General features: G+C 46.3%; 1 protein-coding gene across 1 annotated transcript in view; it reads right to left on the bottom strand.

Annotated features, from left to right (window-relative positions):
* LOC120239179 (SV2 related protein) overlaps positions 1-21,473 on the bottom strand; it is a 78,848-nt gene that overhangs the window by 47,949 nt on the left and 9,426 nt on the right. Inside the window, exons 2-5 of the mRNA XM_039243699.1 lie at positions 12,970-13,130; positions 9,288-9,373; positions 7,946-8,044; positions 2,447-2,518 (exon numbers count right to left, since the gene is read on the bottom strand). Of these exons, the coding sequence (XP_039099630.1) occupies positions 2,447-2,518; positions 7,946-8,044; positions 9,288-9,373; positions 12,970-13,130 (418 nt within the window). The remainder of the gene's footprint in view (positions 1-2,446; positions 2,519-7,945; positions 8,045-9,287; positions 9,374-12,969; positions 13,131-21,473) is intronic.

Consider the following 21,473-nt stretch of genomic DNA (forward strand, 5'->3'; position numbering starts at 1 on the left):
CTATGACTATCAGTTATTATTGAATCCGATCTCCTCTGACATAGATAAGGAAACAGAAGGCCCAAGAATGGGGGATAACTTGCCTGAGTCCCCCAGGGGCTGACTCAGGCCCCAGATTCAGGTTTTTTTTCACTTCTTTCCCCATGTACTCCTCATGGCTCCATGATTCAGTGATTGGGTAATAGAATTTGGGGCAGAGAAAAGTTCCTTGTTATGGGTTCCTGCATTTTTCATGCATATGCCTGTTGGCTTCAAGGGCAAGTAAATAAAAGCTGTTTTTTAGCCAGAGACAGAGGGACGGGTCATCCACCCCGTGCCCAGTCTGCACAGGAAGAAGTCAAGTGAAGACTTTAGAAGAGCTTTTTCCTTTATTTTAAAAGTGCAAGGGCTAATGTTAGGTTCAGTCTTAGCCACACATATATCGTTCCTTTAATTGCTGCAGCTCTGCCCAAGAAATGGCTCTGTTTTATTTTAAGGGGTGCTTCTTTCCTTTCCTTCCTTTCCTTCCTTCCTCATTCCCTCCTTTCCTTTCTCGTTCCCTCCATCTTTCCCTTTCTCCGCCCCCACCCCCACGCCAGCCCTGGCTCTGTCCTATCTTCCAACTAGAAGATTGTTAAAGCAGGGACTTACACCCTCCAGAAAAAGGAAGTGGGTGGGAGTGTGTGTAGGGGCAGAGTTCAGAGAGCTACTGCCTGGAGACTGGAGTACTGCAGCTCCTATCTGTTCGGGAGGCCCGGGGAGGGCTTCCCAACAGACCTGCCCAGGCTCTAAAACCAACAAGGAGCCCCCGCACTGCAGTGGCTGTGGTTGGTTTACCAGCCTGGCTGCCTCTGTTCCTGCCCCAGCCACTTCTTGGTGGTGTTATTAGTCAGGGTCTCCCAGGTGCCTGCTGGCCCCCACGTTTCCACAGTAGGAGGGGCAGCAGCTGGACTGCACTGTTCAACCACTCATTCATTCATTCATTCATTCATTGAGCCAACATATACTAATCGAGAATCTAGAGATTCAAGCCACTGGCATCACAGTTAAGGGAAGAGTCTAGACTCAGAAAGAGTAAGACCTGGCCCTGTGACACACCAACTAAGTGGCCTTGGGCAAGCTGCTGATACTCTGTGCCTCAGTTTCCCCTTCCATAAAATCAGAGCAGTAATAGTACCAAGCACGAATCATGGTTGGCATAGGGTCTACCATACAGGTCACTGGCTTATTTTCAGTTCATGGCATGCTGGGTACAGTGGACCCTGCCTGTTACCTACTCCGCATCCATATCTTCCTTCTTTCTTCCTTCCTTAGACATCCACGCTCGTCTAAGCCAATAGTTCTCAAAGTATGGGCCCCAGATCAGCAGCAGCAAGAGCATCACCTGGGAATTTGTTAGAAATGCTATCATTGCAAGGCCAGCTGACATGACGTGCCTGGCATTATACAAAGCCATGCATACTTCGGATCTCAATTAACCCTCCAATGTAGATGCTGTCATTTTTTTCTTTGCATGTTTGAGGAAGTCAATGCTGAGAGAGGTCAATTCGCTTCCCTGAGGTCACACAGCCAGGAGTGGCAAGGGCGGGACTGAACCCAGCCCAGGTCTACCTGATCCCAGAGCCCAAGCATGTACCCACTATCCCACCCAGCCTCTGGGGAAACTGCAGGCTGAAGAGGAGAGTCCAGGACAGAGAACGATAAAGAGTGAGATCACTGAGGATGCTCTATTGGAATGGCTGCTTTGTCCTGAGCAGGGCACTTAACCCAGCAAGCTTGACTGGATCTATAGAGATCTTTTCTCCCATCAGGCCTAAGTTCACATACACATACTGAGATATCAAAGAAGCCAAGTGAAGCCTTGAAAAACAAGAGCAGCATAAAATGCAAAGGGGGCCATGAAGTAAACAAATAAAACGGTAAGAGTTCATCGCAACACCAGACCTGTAAGTTCCCTTCTTCCTTGCAAATCCATTTCATGTCGTATCTTAGGCCAGGCTTCCCCAACAGCAGACCCTGACGCAAGAATTCTAGTACAGTTTATTTGGGTGGTGATCCCGGGGAGGGGGAGGCAGACAATTCAGGGAACCTTCGTGAGCAGGTTCTCACGGCGGGCCCCGGAGCTCAGTCCTGCTGGGATTGGCAGATGATTCCCTTGAGGCCAAGAAAGTTGCCGTCTTGATCTACCAGCCCTTGCCTGCCCCCAGCCCTGTGTAAGGGAATGCGGGGTGCCACGGGGATCCGAGTGGCACCAATACCATCTTCTGCGCTCTGAAATGTACACGCTCGGGCCCCACTAGGAATGTGCGATTGCGAGAGCCCATGGCCTCACAGCGATGTCTTCCCATTGCATTTCAACATAGCTAGTCGGGCCTCCCAAACGCTAAGCAGAGCCCCATTTTGCCACTTGTCAGCGTCACCATGGAGATTAACCCGGAGGACATGCGCTTAGGAAGGGTCGCCTTACTGTTTTCCGGCCGTACTGGTCTGAGATGTTTCCCCAGAGGGTGGAACTGGACATCATGCCAACGAAGACTACCTGCGGATGGAGAGACAGCTTCTGTTAGACAGCAGCCTGGAGCAGCCACAGAGAAAGGGAGCGATGGATTGGACCTGTGACATTGCATCCCAGTGATACCAATGAGCCAACATTGGCTGAGAGCCTGTTAAAGTCCAAACAGTATTCTATGTGCCTCATGTCACCGTTTAAGCCTTACGACAATCCTGTGGGGTGGATGAAACCCTTGTCCCGATTTAACCGATGAGGAAACAGAGGCTCAGAGAGGGCGGGTCCCTTGGCCAGGATCACCCGGGTGTAGGTAGTAGAGCCTGGGCTGGAATCAAGCAGTATAGCTACAGAGCTATAGCAGCTTACCAATTTTTCACCATTTCAGAGAAATGTCTTGCCCTGTTGCTGAGAAAATGTCAAAGGTAGGGGCGCCTGGGTGGCTCAGTCCCTTAAGCATCTGACTTCAGCTAAGGTCATGATCTCACGGTTTGTGAGTTTGAGCCCCACATCAGGATCTCTGCTGTCAGCACAGAGCCTGCTTGGGATCCTGTATCCTCCTCTCTCTCTGCTCCTCCCCCACTGGTTCTCTCTCTCTCTCTCTCTCTCTCTCTCTCTCTCTCTCACACACACACACACACACACACACAGAGTAGATAAATAAACCTAAAAATTTTAAAAACAAGGAGTGCCTGGGTGGCTGAGTCGGTTGGGGATCCAACTTTGGCTCAGGTCATGATTTCACAGTTTGTGGGTTCGAGCCCCGCGTCGGGTTCTGTGCTGACAGCTCAGAGCCTGGAGCCTGCTTCAGATTCTGTGTCTCCTTCTCTCTCTGCCCCTCCCCTGCTCACTCTCTCTCTCTCTCAAAAATAAACATTAAAAATTTTTAATTAGCAAAAGAAAATATTAAGGGTTTGGAGGATACAAAAAACAAGACGAAGGCTGGGATGAGAACTGTAGGCTACTTGTAAGAGGAAACCTTCACTGAGCGCTCACTGGTGTGCAAAGTCATTGATACATTGTTTGTTATTGAATAGAGCTGATGAGGTTTGAATGATCATACCCATTTTATAGACAGGGAAACTGAGGCTCAAAGGGTTAAGAAACCTGCTCAGTATCCCAGGGAAGAGTGAGTAGAGCTCAGGAAGGCTGACAGGAGCTCTCATCCTTTGTCCTCACCATGACTATGGGACAGCATGCTAAACTCTTTATACTGGCATCTTACCTAATGTTTGCGGCACCCCTACAAGGTGGGTGCTATTATTATCCCCATTTTGCAGACAAGGTAACTGAGGCCCAAAGAGGTGAAGGCATTGACTGGTGCTGTCTGACCCAAAAACCATTCCTTCAGGCATGTCCTCAGGCAGCGGGCTGCAAACCGAGGCGACCCAGAGGCACATGCTCCAAGGGACCAGCAGACATGGCTACTTTTATTTACTTATAAAAATTTTCTTTTAAGTTTTACCAATTTATTTTGAGAGAGATAGAGACGGCACAGGCAAGGGAGGGGCAGAGAGAGAGGGAGAGAGAATCCCAAGGACACTCTGCGCTGCCAGCGCAGAGCCAGACGTGGAGCTCGAACCCACAAACTGTGAGATCATGACCTGAGCTGAAACCAAGAGTCGGATGCTCAACCGACTGAGCCCTGCCCCTGGCGCCCTGACATGGCGACTTTAAAGGAATTGTTTTCCAGGTCGTCGCTTCCATACACACTCTTTCCTGAGAACAGGGTGGGGGGCTCACCCATTCCCGGCCTCAGTCTCCTTTTCTCAAGCACCCCCTCCCGCTTCTCGCTGCCCCAGTCTCTGCAGTGCCCCTCACAGCACAGCACTGTGAGATTAAACCCTCCAGGACACCTCAAAAGGGATGCCAATGACACAGTTACAATTCCTTTTGCAAGTCATCTAGTTTCCAATTCCTTTTTATTATTTTTAACCAAATTGAAAGCGAGCCTAATCAAGCTGTCAGCAAATTAGATCACTAAAAATAATCTTTCATGAGCGATTGCTGTGTGCCCATCAGCATATAGCTTGGAAGTTGTTGAAAACACCAGGTGGTGTTAGTTTATGGGTTATTACAAAATGCCTTCGGGCCCCCCCCTCAATTTCTATATGCAAACAAAGCTTTGCACATTTACATTCATTCAGTAAAAATGAAAAATGAGATTGGAAGTGCCACCAAGCCCCGTCTTGTTTTTGCAGAAAGTACTCATCCAAGTGACATACTTGAGGAGATACTCCGTACCACTCATCAAGAGGTACGTTCCTGAGAAGAATTCACTTGTGTTTAACAATATTTATCAAAATTAATTCCCTCTTGTTTTGATCCGTTGCACATTACTAAAAATTATCATGATAACTCAGTGCAGGAGAAAAATGTTAATTCTTAGAGCCTTATGAGCTTAGAGAAATTAAAAACAACAATTTAACATTTAGATATTTTGCCCCAGAAAATTCTGACAGGTGATAAATGATATGCTTGTGAGCAGAGTAAACCACAGCTACAAAGCATGGAGAAATGGAAGGGAAATGCCAGCTAGAGAAACAAATAAGACAATGCAGAATTTCCAAATCCATCTTTTTTTTTTTTTTTTAACATTTATTTATTCTTAAGAGAAAGAGACAGAGCACAAGATGGGGAGGGGCAGAGAGAGAGAGGGAGACACAGAATCCTAAGCAGGTTCCAGGCTCTGAGCTGTCAGCACAGAGCCCGATGCGGGGCTTGAACCTATGGGTTGTGCAATCATGACTTGACCTGAAGTTGGACACTCAACTGACTGAGCCACCCAGGCGCCCCTCCAAATGCTTCTGAAGGCCTTATTCGTGTTATTTTAGATTTTTAAAAAATGTTTTTATTTATTTCTGAAAGAGAGAGAGAGAGAAACAGTGTGAGCAGGGAAGGGTCAGAGAGAGAGAGGAAGACACAGAATCTGAAGCAGGCTCCAGTCTCTGAGCTGGCTGTCAGCACAGAGCCTGATGCGGGGCTTGAACCCACTAACTGTGAGATTGTGACCTGAGCCGAAGTTGGACGCTTAACCCACTGAGCCACTGAGGCACCCCATATTTGTGTTATTTTAAAACAGGGTATGGGGGATATCAGATAAGTATTTCAACTCCATTGGACACATTTTAAAAAGTGATATGAAATTTTATTTCACTTGTTTTATATTTCCAATATACCAGAAATCACAGAACCTGCAACCTACAATTTAAAAACACTTAATGTTAAAAAAAAGGTTAAAAAAAAAAAAAAGAAGAAGAAGAAGTGGAGCACCTGGGTGGCACAGTATGTCAAGCGCTGACTCTTGGTTTTGGCTGCGGTCATGATCTCATGGTTTGTGAGATGGAGCCACGTAGGGCTCTGTACTGACAGTTCGGAGCCAGCTTGGGAGTCTCTCTCTGCCCCTCCCCCACGTGAGCTCACTTTCTAAAGAAATAAAAACGCTTTTTAAAAAGTAAAAAAAAAAAGTAGGGGTGCTTGGGTGGCTCAGTTGGGTTGAGCACCCAACTCTTGGTTTCAGCTCAGGTCATGATCTCCTAGTTTCTAGAGTTTGAGCTCCAGGTAAGGCTCTGCACTGACTGCTCAGAGCCTGCTGGGGATTCTCTGTCTCCTTCTCTTTGCTCCTCCCCAACTTGTGTTGTCTGTCTCTCAGGATAAATAAATAACTTTGAAAAAAAAAGTAAAAATAAAAATAAAATAAAGACATTTAATGTCAATTTTAAAACCTATAAGAGTCCTGGACCATCATAGTTTTTAGAAAAATCTCTTCTAGATAACCTAGAGCAAAAACGTTTGAAGATTGCTGATCTGGGGTGAACTGGTGCCTTAATCATGTGTGTCCTTGTGCCCTGGAAGAATTTAGCATTCCCCCACACAGTTTCCCCCAATTTCTCTTTCTTGAGGGAGAGCCCTCGGCACAGCAGAGCACTAGTTTATACCACAGAAATTACGGTAATCCCACACCGTATTTCCTATAACAATGTCGGTCCCCTCTTACCCTCTTTCTGCAGGTAAATCAACTCCTGCTGCACCCAAACTTTTCCCCAGAAGCTTGGCCACAAAACTTCACAGCCTCACCATCCTCATGAGTCTAAATTTTATACAATTAGGAAGTAGTCCGGGCAGTAGCTGGGCTCTGAGCCTTACCGACCTGGATTTCAATTCTGCCTCTGCCTCTGCCTCTTATGGGCTGTGTGAGCTTGGGCAAGTGTTTACACCTCTCTGAGCCTTCCTTATCTGTGGAAATGGGAGTGATAAGGGCATCTCTCTCACAGGGTCGAGAAGGTTAAAAACATACTGTATGCCAAACCCTTAGCACAGAGTCTGGAGCATAGTAAGTGCTCAATAAATGGTGATTGTTATGAACCAAATGACAAAAGTCTCCACATTGCAAACACAGAGACCTGTGAGTATGCTTGAAGGGGGGTGGGGGGAATTAGTGAAAATCAGGAACATGAGAAAGAAGTACCAAGTGCTCAGCCCCTACCACGTGCGAGGCACCGTACGTATTTTGCTGTTTGTCTGCAGAAAAAAAGGCATTATCACCCCCATTTTGCAGGAGACGAAATAGAGCCAGAAAGCACCTCACTCAAGGTCACACGTCTAGGAGACTAAAGCACAAAACTCAGGTATAGGTGTTTAAGAAACTCCTCCCACGAGGTTGCACAACTTTACTGCTGGTATCAGATCAGTCCCGGTTGCTGAAGGCACTCAGGCTCTTCCAGAATGGTTATAGCATTCTTGGAGGTGCTCCTAGTTAGCAATTACTGTCCTTTGCCAGTGGCTAGACTGTGTGACCTTTTGTGAGTGACTTAACCCCTCTGTGCCTCGTTTTCCTCAGCTGACAATAGTACCTGCCTCCTAGGGTTGTGAGGATTAAGGGGCACAATATATATTATGCTTGGATTGTATACAATATATGTAAAGCCCTTCGCACAGTAAGAGCTTAATAAATATTAGCTTTTGTACCATTATTATCCTCTTATCCAGCCCGGTGGGTCCCCTCCCTTGTAGAGGCTGCTGCTGAATTCCCCTAACAAGTGTGGAGGCTTCTCCCTCACTCTCCTTCAAGTCTTAATTCCAGGGAGCAGCGCTCCCTACCATTTACCGAACATCTACTATGTGTCAGGCATTGCGTCGTTTCAATGCTAATTGTGGGAGGGACTGACATCTCCTTTTTGCCTCAAAGGTTTATCCCCTGGTGGGTCCCAGCTTCCCAGTACTGAGCAGAGTGTCCAGGACCTCTCGTCTGGGACCCCTGGGGGCAGGGGGAGCCGTATTTGCTGCCAACCTGCCCGGATATTTGAGGTGCTCAGAGGAGGAAAGGAAGCTGGGATCACGTGGTTTCCAACCAGGGCTTTATTTCTTCCTGCTGAGCCTGAGCCTTTCACCCCACAGAGCACCCTAGGGAGTGTCCTGAAGGCCACAGGGGAGAGCTGCAGGGAGGGGGGCGCTGCCTACCGAGGTTAGCAGTGCAACCTGCCAGCTGGGGAGTCTCCACTCGCAGTGCAGCTGGGGAGCGAGGATACTCAGGATCATCATTTCCATGGCGTCGGCCATCTGCAGGGAGGAAGCCAGCACTGTGAGGCCAGCCAGGGTCTGCCCAGCGCTGGGGGTGGCCGCACCCTCTCCAAGTCCACAACCCCCAGGATGGCATGTAGAAAACCCCTCTTCCCCTGGCCCCTGAGCACCCTATCGCACATCAAAACACAACCGAAAGCCCCAGGAGCTAAAACAGTGTGGGAATTGACAAATAGGCATGTAACATTCTCTCTGTGAGTTTCTGTGTTTAACAAAATAGACATCCCCCCACAGCCAATGAAGTGGGGAAATGTTATTATATCTCTAAAATCTGAGAAAAACTTTTCTATGGAGGTAGAGAGACTATGATCTCTTTAGCTCAATTAAAGACTCGCCTATCTTTGGTTTATGGGTCATTGTTCATGCAGAATCATCAGTACAGAAGTATGGCCTTCTAATCATTAACACATGCTAGGAAGCCCCAGTGATTGCATACCACGGCACCTTTATGAAACCAGACAGAAATGAGAGTGCAATAGCAGACTCATGTAGCCGTGGGAACGTGATGGCTAATTTCCTCCTCATATATGGAGGGGTAAATGATGTGGGGGAAATTGGAGGTGCATTTGAAAGAACAGGTCTTGCAGCATTCACAAAAATCCATTTCAGTTGTGTTTAAAGGTCTATATGTGGGGGCCGGGGTGGCTCAGTCAGTTAAGCGTCCAACTTCGGCTCAGGTCATGATCTCACAGTTCGTGGGTTCGAGCCCCGTGTCGGGCTCTGTGTTGACAGCTAGCTCAGAGATCTGTGTCTCTCCTCTCTCTGTCCCTCCCCCACTCGTACTCTATCTCTCGCTCTCTCAAAAATAAACATTAAAAAGGTCTAGTTGCATTCTTTGCTAGAGGAAGATTAGGGGATTTTTAACAAGGGACCATGAGCCTCTTGCAGTAGAAGGCACATTTTTACCTGTGCAGGTTTAGCTACGGTGAGCTCCACAGATGAATCATAATCTTATTGCAACCGTGAGCCGCAAAGGGCTGAGAGCCACTTCACTAGCCAGAAGCTTCAAATCCACCTTGAGGGACCTCACCAACCACACCCAACTACCCCCCAGGGCAGATCTTCAGGACCACCAGGGTTCCCCAACACAAACTCTTGTTGATTCAAGCAAAGGCTTCAGGTGGAGAGAACCGTTCTTCTGCAGAGCCCCAAGGACCCACTTGAGCAGCCTGGGGGTTTCTTGGAGACTGAATGTGAGCTTACCACACCCAAAAATACTTGCCCAGGCCAAGCCGGTGAGAACAGACAGCTTCCATTGAAATTTTCCAAATCCAATGGCTTCCACCGCATCTTCCACCATGAAAGTATCTGGAAAGGAGACAAGGGGACGGGACGAAGGAATGAGTGCATACTGCAGTTGTCGTCGTGTGGGGGTGTCTGGGAAGGGAGGGTCCACACCCAAGCTCAGTAAAGGCAGCACATACCGCTTCTAGAAATGTCATCCTAGGAGGACACTCCAGCAAACGTGAAGAGATAATCTTGCTACAAAGCCCACTGCGACATTGTTTGTCAAAGGGAAAGCTAGAACACCCAGAATGTCTATCAACAGGGGTTGGTTAAATAAATTATTGTATAGATCATGAGTGTATATACATTTTTATCTATTAAATTATGAAATATGACCTGCCTGTTAAAAAAAGAATGTGCATACACACACAACATATCATTAATTGATTTTTAAAAAATAAACCAAAAAAGGGCTCAGTCAGTTAAGTGTCCAACTCTTGGTTTTGGCTCAGGTCATGATCTCACAGTTCGTGGGTTCAAGCCCCTTGTAGGGCTCTGTGCTGACAGCACGGAGCCTGCTTGGGATTCTCTCTCTCCCTCTCTCTGTCCTGCCCCCACTTGCGCGTGCACGTGCTCTCTCACAAGATAAATAAATAAACTTTAAAAAAAACAAAAGGGAAAACATGTTTAGTATAATTCTCTTCTTGGAGATGTACATGCCTGGGTATACGTGTATGTATTTGAATGTATGTATGTACACGCATGGACTACATACAAAACTTTACGTTATGGTTTCATTTTCATCGTCTTTGGAGAGAGGAAAGGAGACATCCACTGAGAATTTAGCTTTTTTCCTCAACGTATTGCTTCTGTAGTCAGGAAAGAAAGACTTTCTAAGAGCAGAATGCCCCTGCACTCAGGTAGAAAGGTGTCCACATTATATCCCTAAGTGTAAAAGGTAACTGGTGATAGATATGCGCCATTTCGAGCTGTCTTTGTGATAAAATTAGATACGTGCCATGCATAAGACTAAGTCCATGAACTGTCCACAGTCATCTCTGTAACTTTGCAACTTTCCAACTTTGTACCTTTCTGTAATGTGGAAATGGTTTCCAAAGAAGCATGTGTTATTTGTGTGCTCAGACAAAACAGAATATAATTGATAAGCTCATAAGTGTTTTTGAAAAATATGAAAAGACTAAATACAACAGAGTGGGCTGGACTGGGCCCTGTAACAGTACTGCTGGGAAAAGGCGGTGACATCTGACTCAGAAGTCTGCGGTTTAGGCTCAGTCGGTTGGGTGTCCAATTCTTGGTTTCAGCGCAGGTCGTGATCTCTCAGTTCATGAGTTCGAGCCCCGCATTGGACTCTGCGCTGGCAGTGCAGAGTCTGCTTGGAATTCTCTCTTTCTCCCTCTCTCTCTGCCCCTCCCGTGTTCTGGCAAGCCTGACCGTGCTCTCTCTCTCAACAATAAAAATAAAAACTTTTTAAAAAGTCTGCGGTTTAGTAAATAGTATGGCATCAGTGTTCATTTCTTAGTTTTGACAAATGTACCATGGCCAGGTAAGATGTTAATGTCAAGGGAAGCTGCGTGAAGGGTATGAAGGAGCTCTCTGAACTATGCTTGCAACTTTTCTGTGAATCTAAAATGGCTTCCAAAAAACATTAATTACAAACTAAAAATTACTAAGGGAGCACACTGGGTGGCCCCTGTGTGGGCTGCTTCTGAGGATCTCATCAGCCCCTGCTGGGAATTGTCATTTTTTTTGGAACTTCAATCACGGGCCTCTTACATCAATCATAATTTTCTCCAGGAGCATGAGCTGGTGTTTATCATGCCAGCAAGACCTAGTTTCCTCCAGCAAAAAAAAAAAAATACAGAGGAGAAAGCAGAGTAAGTCCCATAGCATCATCAATAATAGGAACAGTAATAATAAATAAGGGTGCGTGTTGTAGGGCTTGCCATGGGCCAGGCACTGCATGAAGAACTTGATGTATGTTATCCCATTTAGTCCCTGTCTCACCTGTTAGCTCAGCCCTAGCCCCAGCTCCATTTTGCAGAGGAGGACAAGGACTTGCCCAGTGTCATGTGGCTGCCACATTGTAGATCTTGGAGCTGAGTCTGGATCAGCGTAGGAGTAAAGTCTCTGCTCCCAGCTACTGCCTGCCCCCTCCCCAGTCATTACCTCCTTAGATCTGCCAACAACAGGCCTTGGGTTTGAGTCATTAACCCTCCTCTCATGCTGGGAATCTGGGGCCTTCCAGGAATGCATGGGATGTTTTCATCCATCAGCATCAGATCCCACAGCACCACCTCAGGTCTCCTACTTGACTAGCTCTACTCAGAGGAGCACAGGATCATGGGTCAGAATGTGGGCTCTGAGAATTGCCTGGTTGTAGTTCCAGCTTTGCTAATTTTGGGGTGTGTGACCCTGGGCAAGATACTTAGTCTTTCTGTGCTTTGGCTTTCTTTTCTGCAAAGTGGCAAAGACAAGCATAATAGTGCCAATTGGAACTATTGTGAGGATTAAATGGTATATGTGTAAAGTGCTTAGCACAGTGCCTGGCCCAGAGTAAATCCTCAGTCAATGTCCGCTGTTCCTGTCACTATGGTCACCATCACCATCACCACCACCACCATCATCACCACCACCACCACCACCATCACCATTGCCATCATCATCACCATCATCATCACCACCATCATCACTACCATCATCATCACCACCATCATCACCATCACCATCACTACCATCATCATCACAACCATCATCATCATCACCACCATCATCATCACCATCACCATTGCCATCATCATCATGATCATCATCACCACCACCACCTCCACCACAATCATCACCACCATCTCTTCATCATCATTACACTATCATCACCACTACCACCATCACCATCACCATTGCCATCATCATCACCATCATCATCACCACCATCATCATCACCATCACCACCATCATCGTCACCATCATCATCATCACCACCGTCATCATCAGCATTATCATCAGCACCACCATCACCACTACCACCACAGTCTCTACCACCACCACCATCATCCTTATCATCACCACCACCACCACATCATCAGCACCATCACCATTATCACCATCACCAGCATCACTATCATCATCATCATCATCATCCTCTTCATCACCACCACCATCACCGCCACCACCACAATCGTTGCCACCACCACCACCATCATCATCACCATCACCACCACCATCATCATCCTCTCCATCACTACCACCACAATCATCACTATCCTCCTCCTCCTCCTCCTTGTCCTCACCATCCTCCTCTTCCTCTTCCTCCTCCTCTTCCTCCTCACCATCATCATCACTGTGTCCTCACACCATCATTACACCATCATCACCATCACCACTAACACCATCATCATCACCACCGCTGCCGCCATCACCATCATCATCATTGTTGCCGCTGTCCTCAGCTGAGTGTTATGCAATGAAGCTGACGGGCAGGGACTGTGACCTAACCTTAGCTGCTGGAGTAAGCCAGGTAGGCCAGCCCACACTTCCAGTGTCACCTCTGGGCCCTCCTACCTGTCCCTTCACTAGACGCTATCCGGGGAGGTAAAGCTAGCACCTCAGAGCCCCTGACTGTGGCCCAGGCTGATATCCCAAATGCAAAACCCCCTCACCGTCGGTGGGATTGGCAAACTCCTTGGGCACAGCTGCCCCATCGTCCAGCTCGACAGCCTCTAGTCCCGCGCGGACCCCTTCAATCTGGACCTCATGCTCTCCTGAAGCCGTGTCATCCTCTGACCTGGCACTCTCGCCCGTGCGACGGAATTTCACCACCCTAGAGAACAGAGCAAATCTGGTCATGATGGCTAGAACTTCCCTTCAATACCCTTGCTGAACAGCTTTTGTGCCCAAGACAGGTGAAAGGCTTTTTCTCACGGTCCAGAGAATTGAATGGATGCAGGGGTGGGGGTAGCATTTCCATTGAGTTAGACTGGTGGAGGTGTGTGTGACAGCTTTAAGAGTTAATGTATCAGGGCTGCCACATACATTTGTACAGGTTGGGCACTGCACAACTGCAGGGGGACTCTATGTCCCCCTCTGTTCCCCCCTCTCTCTGCCTCTCCCCCACTGGTTCTCTCTCTCTCTCTGCACGTGTTAGGCTCTATGAAAGAGGATATCTTTGTTCAAGATGTAAATACTGTTTGGAATCACATCTGTTTCAGAATTTAAATTCATCTCTCTGTATCCATCAGGGGTAACAATTTGGTCACCTACGGGTGATATTATGTCCACAAAAAGTTGCCCGTACAGTATTTTTTTTTAAATTTAAAGTGGATGCCCAAGTTTTTTTAACTGGGAGAATTACAGTAAAAAGCCAGATTCTTCATGTCTCCTCAAAAAGTTGAGTATCTGGGGCATCTGGCTGGCTCAGTCGGTAGAGCATGTGACTCTTGATCTTGGGGTTGTGGGCCTGACCTTCATGTTGGGTGGAGATATTACTTAAAAAAAGAGTAGAGAATGGGTCACCTGGGGCTCATATTCCTGTTAGGAGCCATGTGGCTAAATCTGGGTAGTGTGCTCCCTGTAGACAGGAGACACACTCCGTGGCTGATCACAGTCCCTTCCTCTCCAAATTACCTCCAGCCCTTGAGGGTTTTTTGCCACTTATCTTTACACTTGTTCTCTGTTCCTCTCACGTGGCACTTACCCCTTTTGTCTGGCCTTGTAGGCCTTTGAGTTTGAGACCCACAGACTCCACTCTGCAATACATGCCTCCAAGTGACACTATTTCTTGTTACTCTGGAAAAGCCTTGGTTTCTCTGAGCAGCAATCTCTTCATCTGGGGCTCGGCAGTAAAATTACCTGTGTTTTTCCACCTCCCTCACTTCCGCACACAAAACTCCTACCGCCTGCCAGCCCTGTGGTGGGTTTCGGGATCACGGTGGAGACAGAACAGAGGCGTCCCCACCAAGGGTCACAGGAGACAGTGATGTCGAATGAAGAATGCCCATTCCTCTCAGAGCTTTGGAAGAAGAAGTCTAGGATGTCAAGAGCATGAATGGCTAGGGGGCAAATTTGGGCAATGCTTTGAAAAGCTGAAAATGGAGGGGCGCTTGGGTGGCTCAGCTGGTTAAGCATCTGACTTCGGCTCAGGTCATGATCTCATGGTTCACGAGTTTGAGCCCCACATCAGGCTCTGTGCTGACAGCAGAAAGCCCTCTTCAGATCCTCTGGCCTCCTCTCTCTCTACCCCTCCCCCACTGGTTCTCTCTCTCTCTCTTTCAAAATAAAAAATAAACTTAAGGGGCGCCTGGGTGGCTTAGTCGGTTAAGCATCCGACTTTCGCTTGGGTCATGATCTCGCGGTTCGTGGGTTCGAGCCCCGCGTCGGGGTCTGTGCTGATTGCCAGCTCAGAGCCTGGAGCCTGTTTCAGTCTGTGACTCCCTCTCTCTCTGACCCTCCCCTGCTCACGCTGTCTCTTTCTCTCCTAGAAATAAATAAAAAACATTAAAAAAAAAAACTTAAAAAATAAAGAGGTAGAAAAGGAGAAATATCTAAGTAAAATATACTATTACTATTATTATTATTAATTGTTACATTATTGCATGTATTTCACCAAGAATAACTGGTGCTCTGGCATAGAAGGGGTAAATCTTCACATTTCAGAAGCCTGGGGAACACGTCCTGCATATGTAGTTGGAGAAGAGAAAAAGCAGATGAAATCACAGCAATTTTCCAAATACCCGAAACACCACTCACTGACAGGGCTGGACTTAGAAAGCTTGAGCCGTCAGGCTCGCCTGGGGCTGAGCACAGAACACAGGGCTTGTGGCTGGGCTGGGCTGACGGAAGCCTGGAGCTAGCATTCCATCCCATCCAGCATACGCACCCCGGTCTAGCAGCACCGAGCTTATGTTCTGTGCCTCATTCTAGGCATTGTTTTTCAAGCCCTCGATCTGCACAACAGCCGAGGTTGAGATCCTTCCCACCGCTTTACAGACAAAAAACCTGTGACCTAGAAGTCACTTGACTTGCTCACAGTCATCGCTAAAGAGACCCAGAGTCAAGGTTCAACCCCATTTCTGTCAGATCAAAACTTTGTATTCCTGGCCAAAGACAGGATGTGACCTCTCCAAACCCTTCTATTGCTCCCTACCTATTCTAATTTTTATTCCATAAAAATTTTATTTTGAAATATTTAAAACATATGCAAGTATACAGATAACAATGACAGAAATATTTTTCCTCCACTGTCCATCTTAAGCACCAAACACTACTGTTAGGTTGCACCACATAAAATTGCCAACATTTGGCCACAATTGGATTGAAGCTACCTGGACTCCTGATTTCCTTCTCCCCACATGTTCCTAGGTAATTCTCTTCCTTGATCAAGGGTCTTTACATGCATCATTAGTTGATTGAATCCTCACAGAAACCCTGAATGGCCATGACTATTATCATCCCCATTGGATAAGATATAATAATCACTCTGAGCCTCAGTTTACCTCCTGTATATTGGATGTGATCATTGCATCATAAATTGGATTCCTTAGACACAGAGCCTAAGGTGGGATTCTTTTCTTTTTTGATTGTGGTAAAATATACAAATAAAATTTGCCATTTTAACCATGGGTAAGTGTACAATTCTATGGCATTAAGTCCATTCACATTGTTGTCCAACCATGAATCTCCTGAACTCTTCCTCTTTCTAGTCTGAAACTCTACCCATTAAACACTAATTCCTTCTTTCCCTCTTCCTCCAGCTCCTGACACCCACTATTCTGTCTCTATAAATTTAATTATTCAGGTACCTCATGTGAGTGGAATCATACAGTATTTGTGCTTTTATGACTGGCTTTTTTAACTTAGAATCATGTCTTCAAGGTTCACCCATGTTGTAGCAGGTGTCAGAATGTCCTTCCTTTTTAAGGCTAAATAATATTCCATTGTATGGACATACCGCAATTTTTTAATCCATCCATTATGGACAGTTGGGTTGCTCCCACCTTTTGGCTGTTGTGAATAATGCTGCTATAAACATGGGTGTTCATGTATCTGAGTCTCAGCTTTCACTTCTTTGGGTTCTATACCCAGAAGTGGGATTGCTGGATCATCTGGTAATCTATGTGTAATTTTTTGAGAAGCCTGCATATCGTTTTCCACAGCAGCTGTACCAGTTTACATTCCCAATCATCAATGAACAGTGTTCCATTTTCTACATCCTTGCCATTTCTTTCTTTCTCTCTTTCTTTCTTTGTATCTTTCTTTCATTAAACCACCTTAATGGGTGTGGAATGGTATCTCATTGTAAATTTCCCTAAAATTGAGCATCGTTTCATGTATTTATTGGACATTTGCATACTTTTGAAAAATGTTCAAGGCTTTTGTCCATTTTAAAATCAGGCCTTTGGGGCACCTGGGTGGCTTAGTCGGTTAAGCGTCCGACTTTCGTTTAGGTTATGATCTCGAGGTTCGTGGGTTCGAGCCCCACGTCGGGCTCTGTGCTGACTGCCAGCTCAGAGCCTGGAGCCTATTTCAGAGTCTGTGTCTCCCTCTCTCTCTGACCCTCCTCTGCTCACGCTGTCTCTCTCTCTCCTAGAAATAAATAAAAGAATATTTAAAAAAATAAATAAATAAAATAAAATCAGGCCTTTGTTGTTGTTGATATATTCTGGATATCAATCCCATATCAGACATATGATTTGCAAATAGTTTTTCCCTTTACACAGGTGGTCTTTTCACTCTGTTGATTGTGTCCTTGGATGCACACATGTTTTTAACTGTGATATAGTCCAGCCAATTCCAATGCCATAATCTTTTTCCTTACATTTTCTTGTAAGAGTTTTTGTTAGGGTTAGATCTTTGATCCATTTTGAATTGATTTTTGTATATGCTGTAAGGTGGGGGTCCAACATTTATTTTGCATATGGACATCCACTTTTCCCAACACCATTTGTTGAAAAGACCACCCTTCACCCCATCGAATGGTCTTGGCACCCTTGTCAAAAATCACGTGACCATATATGCAAGGGTTCATTTCTGAGCTCTCTGTTCTATTCCAGCGGTCCATATGCCTTTCCTTAGGTCAGTACCATGTTGTTTTCATCATTGTCGCTTTGTAGTAGGGTTTGAAATCAGGAAGTATGAGATCTCCAATTTTGTTCTTATTTTTCAGGATTGTTTTGGCTATTCTGGGTCCCATGGGATTCTGGATGAATTTTATGATGAATTCTTCTATCTCTGCAAAAATGAGTTGGGGATTTTTGCGCAATGATTTGTTAAGAAAGTACTTCCATTGGGAAGTGAAGGAGGCAGGACAAGGCACGGATGTGGTCTCTGCTGAAATTGGATCCAGCTGCCCCAGCTGAGGTGGGTGCTTGCAGCTCATCTACCTCATCTGAGAGGCCCAGGACCTGTGATACGGGCCTCAGACAAATGTCCCTGCCTAGAACCGGGAGGCAGGTATCACCCAGGAGCAAAGGCCAAGAGACAGGCTGCTTTAGGCCTAGAACTCTGGTTAGAAGGTGGGGGCTGGGACTTCACTCAAGAACACTGTTTTATTCTAACTTGGCGTTTCTTTGGGGGCAGCTTTGAGGGGCTTGCTGATGGAGACCATGGGATTGCTCTCAAGCCAGTGGTGTGCCCATAAACTGAATCTCAACTAAAACCCCCAAAACCATAAGGATGCATAACATATGACGAAATCCAGGGTGTATATGTGACCAATTTCAACCTGCCAGTGGTTAAATAACAGGCTCCAAAATGTTCTGAATGTTTAATGGTCAATCTACTCTCGGGGCTGGTTTGAGTGGTCTATAGCACAGCTCTCAAACCACCAACACCTGCTGCAACACGGATGGACCTTGACACATGATGCTGGGTGAAGGAAGCCAGACGCACAAGGTCCCATGTTGTGTGATTCCATTTATGGGGAGTATCCAGAATGGGCCAATGCATAGAGACAGGAAGCGGATTAGTGGTTGCCAGGGTCTGGGAGTGGTGAGGGAATGGGGAGTGACTACCTAATGGTACAGGGTTTCCTTTTGGGGTGGTGGAAATTCCCTGGAGCCAGATAGAGGTGACTGTTGTATGCCATTGTGAATATACGCCGAGTTCACTGCCACGTTAGTCATGATCGCCCAAGAGGTGGGAGCATCCCGGGTGTCCATCAGCTGGTAAATGGATGGATGAACAAAATGTGGTCCACCACACAATGGAATGCTACTCAGTCTTATAAAGGATTGGAGCACTGATACATGCTACAACATGGACGAACCTTGAAAACATCACGCTAAGTGAAATATACTGGTCGCAAAATGACAAAAATGTCATGATTCCACTTTTGAGATACTTAGAATATTCAATGTCACAGAGACAAAGTAGAAGAGCGATCTCCAGGGGCTGGGGGGGGGGAAGGAATGGAGGGCTTGTGTTTAAGGGGGTCGGAGTTGCGGTTTGAAGAGATAGAATAGTCCTGGAGACAGATGACGGTGTGGTTGCACAATAAGGTGAATGTATGTGCACTTAAAAATAATCAAAATGACAAATTGCAAATTTGGTGTTGTGTATATTTCACCATCCAACAAACAAACAAACAACCACCCCAAACCTCAACCCTTAATACTGCCGCAGATGTTACTGGAATCCATTTATTCATTTATTCAACATTTATTGAGCACCTGCCTTGTAGCAAGTCCAAAAATACTACTGGGATTTCAAAAGTAAGCTAAACAGGCTTAGGTTCCTTCCTGCAGGGCTCATAGTCTACTGCTGGGGAGGGAGGCGGGCATTTAAAAAGGTGTGTGTGTGCATGTGTGTGCACATCGTTATACAGCTGTCTTGCACATTGTGAGAAATGCTACAGATAAGAGCCATGAGGGGCCTCTAGTGACTCAGTCAGTTAAGGGTCGGACTCTTGCTTTTGGCTCAGGTCATGATCTCATGGTTCGTGAGTTCGAGCCCCATGTCGGACTCCATGCTGCCAGCTAGGAGCCTGCTTGGGATTCTCTCTCTCCCTCTCTCTCTGCCCCTCCCCTGCTTGTGCTCTCTCTCTGTCTCTCTCTCAAAACAAGTAAATAAATATTTTTTAAATGCCTTGGGGGCACCTGGGAGGCTTAGTCGGTTAAGTGTCTGACTTCAGCTCTGGTTATGATCTTACCATTCATGGATTCAAGCCCCGCATCTGGCTCTGTGCTGACAGCTCAGAGCCTGGAGCCTGCTTCCGACTCTGTGTCTCCCTCTCTCTCTGCCCCTCCCCCCTCTCACTCTGTCTCTCTCACAAAAATAAATAAATGTTAAAAAATAAAAAAGAAATCTTTGAAAGGCTAACTTGGGGGGGAGTGGTGATGTTTCAACTCTACAACCCTCTGAGTAAGGGGTGGTATTAAATAGGAAGGAATTTCAAATAAGTGGGACTTCCTGTCCCCAAGAAGCAACCCCCACATCAGACACATAAACAGCCCCCCAGGTATTCATGGGAGATAGGAATGTAGAGGAGTATTAGAAGAGGGAAGAAAACGGACATTTACATGCATCATCACCTCATTTTCAGGGATGAAGCGAGAACATCAATGGTTCACCCTTGACTCTGAGGTAACATCGCAGGAGGAATGACTACACAGCCTGACAATCTCCTGAATCCTGCTCGTATCTCATCCTCTCTTCAAGGGCCATCCAGGGTTCCACACTTCTTTCTGTGACTAACAGGGACCACTGTAACTCTGGGGAAGGTAATCTGTGATAGCTTTCAAAATTTTAAGTGCTCTGTGCTCCCACACAGAATTGTGCCGCTGGTAGTTCACTGCAGGGACAGACATAAGTAGGCAATGGCTTACAACACAAACAACGGCTGATAGGGGTTGTTAGCTCCCGTGCCTGTGCTCTGCATTGATTACCTTATGTAACCTTCACTGTCACTAACCCCATTTTACAGATGGGGACAGTCAAGCCCAGAGGGGCCAGGAGCTGCATTAAGGTCACCCAACAGGTGTTTAAGCCAGACTTTGGCAAAGCCATCTGACTTCAGAGTCCCCACTCCCGGCCACTCTGCTATATTCTCTTCTGGTGCTAGCACGTTGTTTGCAGCAATCATCAGGAGAGGAGTAATTACATAGATTATGGTGCATCCACTTAAAAGAATGTTTAAAAAACTTTGTTTGTTGATCCCTATCGTCATATCACAACAGTCCAAGGCTCCATCGATGGATGAACAGATAAGGAGAGTGTGGTCTGGACACACAATGAGTATTATTCAGCCTTAAACAAAAAAGAGGAAATTCTGACACATGTTACAACACAGATGGCCTCTGAAGATATTATGCTACATGAAATAAGCCTGGCACGAAAAGACAAATATTGCATGAGTCTGCTTATATGCGGGGGGCTAGAATAGTCAAAATCACAAGCAGAGAAGGTAAAATAGCAGTTGCCAGGGGCTGGGGGGAGGGGAGTTGGTGTTTAATGGGGACAGAATTTCAGCTGGGGAGGATGACAATGTTCTGGATGGTAGTGTTGGTTGCATAACAGCATGAATGTACTTAATGCCGCTAACTGCACGCTTAAAATTGTCGAAATGGCAAATTTTATCTTATGTCTATTTTACCACAATAAACACACATGCACACATACGTGCATACACAGACACATGCACACACAAGTTGATCTCTAAGAGCCAACAGGAAAAGAGTGTCAGGGCTCATTACTAAACAGGTTAGAATATGGTCATGTGACTTGCGTCCTTTGCTACCAAGATTTAAATGTGGTCCTGAACCAGGGGCCCCAGCATCCCCTAGAAGCTTGTTAGAAATTCCAAGTCTCAGGCCCTGACCCCCGGAGCTACTGAATCAGCATCTGCATTTTAACCAGGTCCCCAGACAATTTGTGTGCACCTTTAAGTGTGAGAAGCGACACTAGAGAGTACGCTTCCACTGTCCTAGACCTTCTGGAAGGGTACATAAGAGATCACAGACTGGTTGCTTCTGGGAAGAAGGACCGCATGGAAATGGGGACTTTCTGGATGGGAAGGACATTTTCCTCCTTTTCATTTTGGACCTTTCTGTAATGTTTGCAATTTTAAACCTGCACATCTATTACTTTCATAATATAAATAACAGCAGCGATTATTTACAGAGCTCTTGTTGATCACGTGGCACCTGGAAAGCATGGTACAGACACTTTC

This window comes from Hyaena hyaena, unplaced genomic scaffold (assembly GCF_003009895.1).
Source record: "Hyaena hyaena isolate Hyena2069 unplaced genomic scaffold, ASM300989v1 scaffold_0, whole genome shotgun sequence".
Classification (NCBI taxonomy): domain Eukaryota; kingdom Metazoa; phylum Chordata; class Mammalia; order Carnivora; family Hyaenidae; genus Hyaena; species Hyaena hyaena.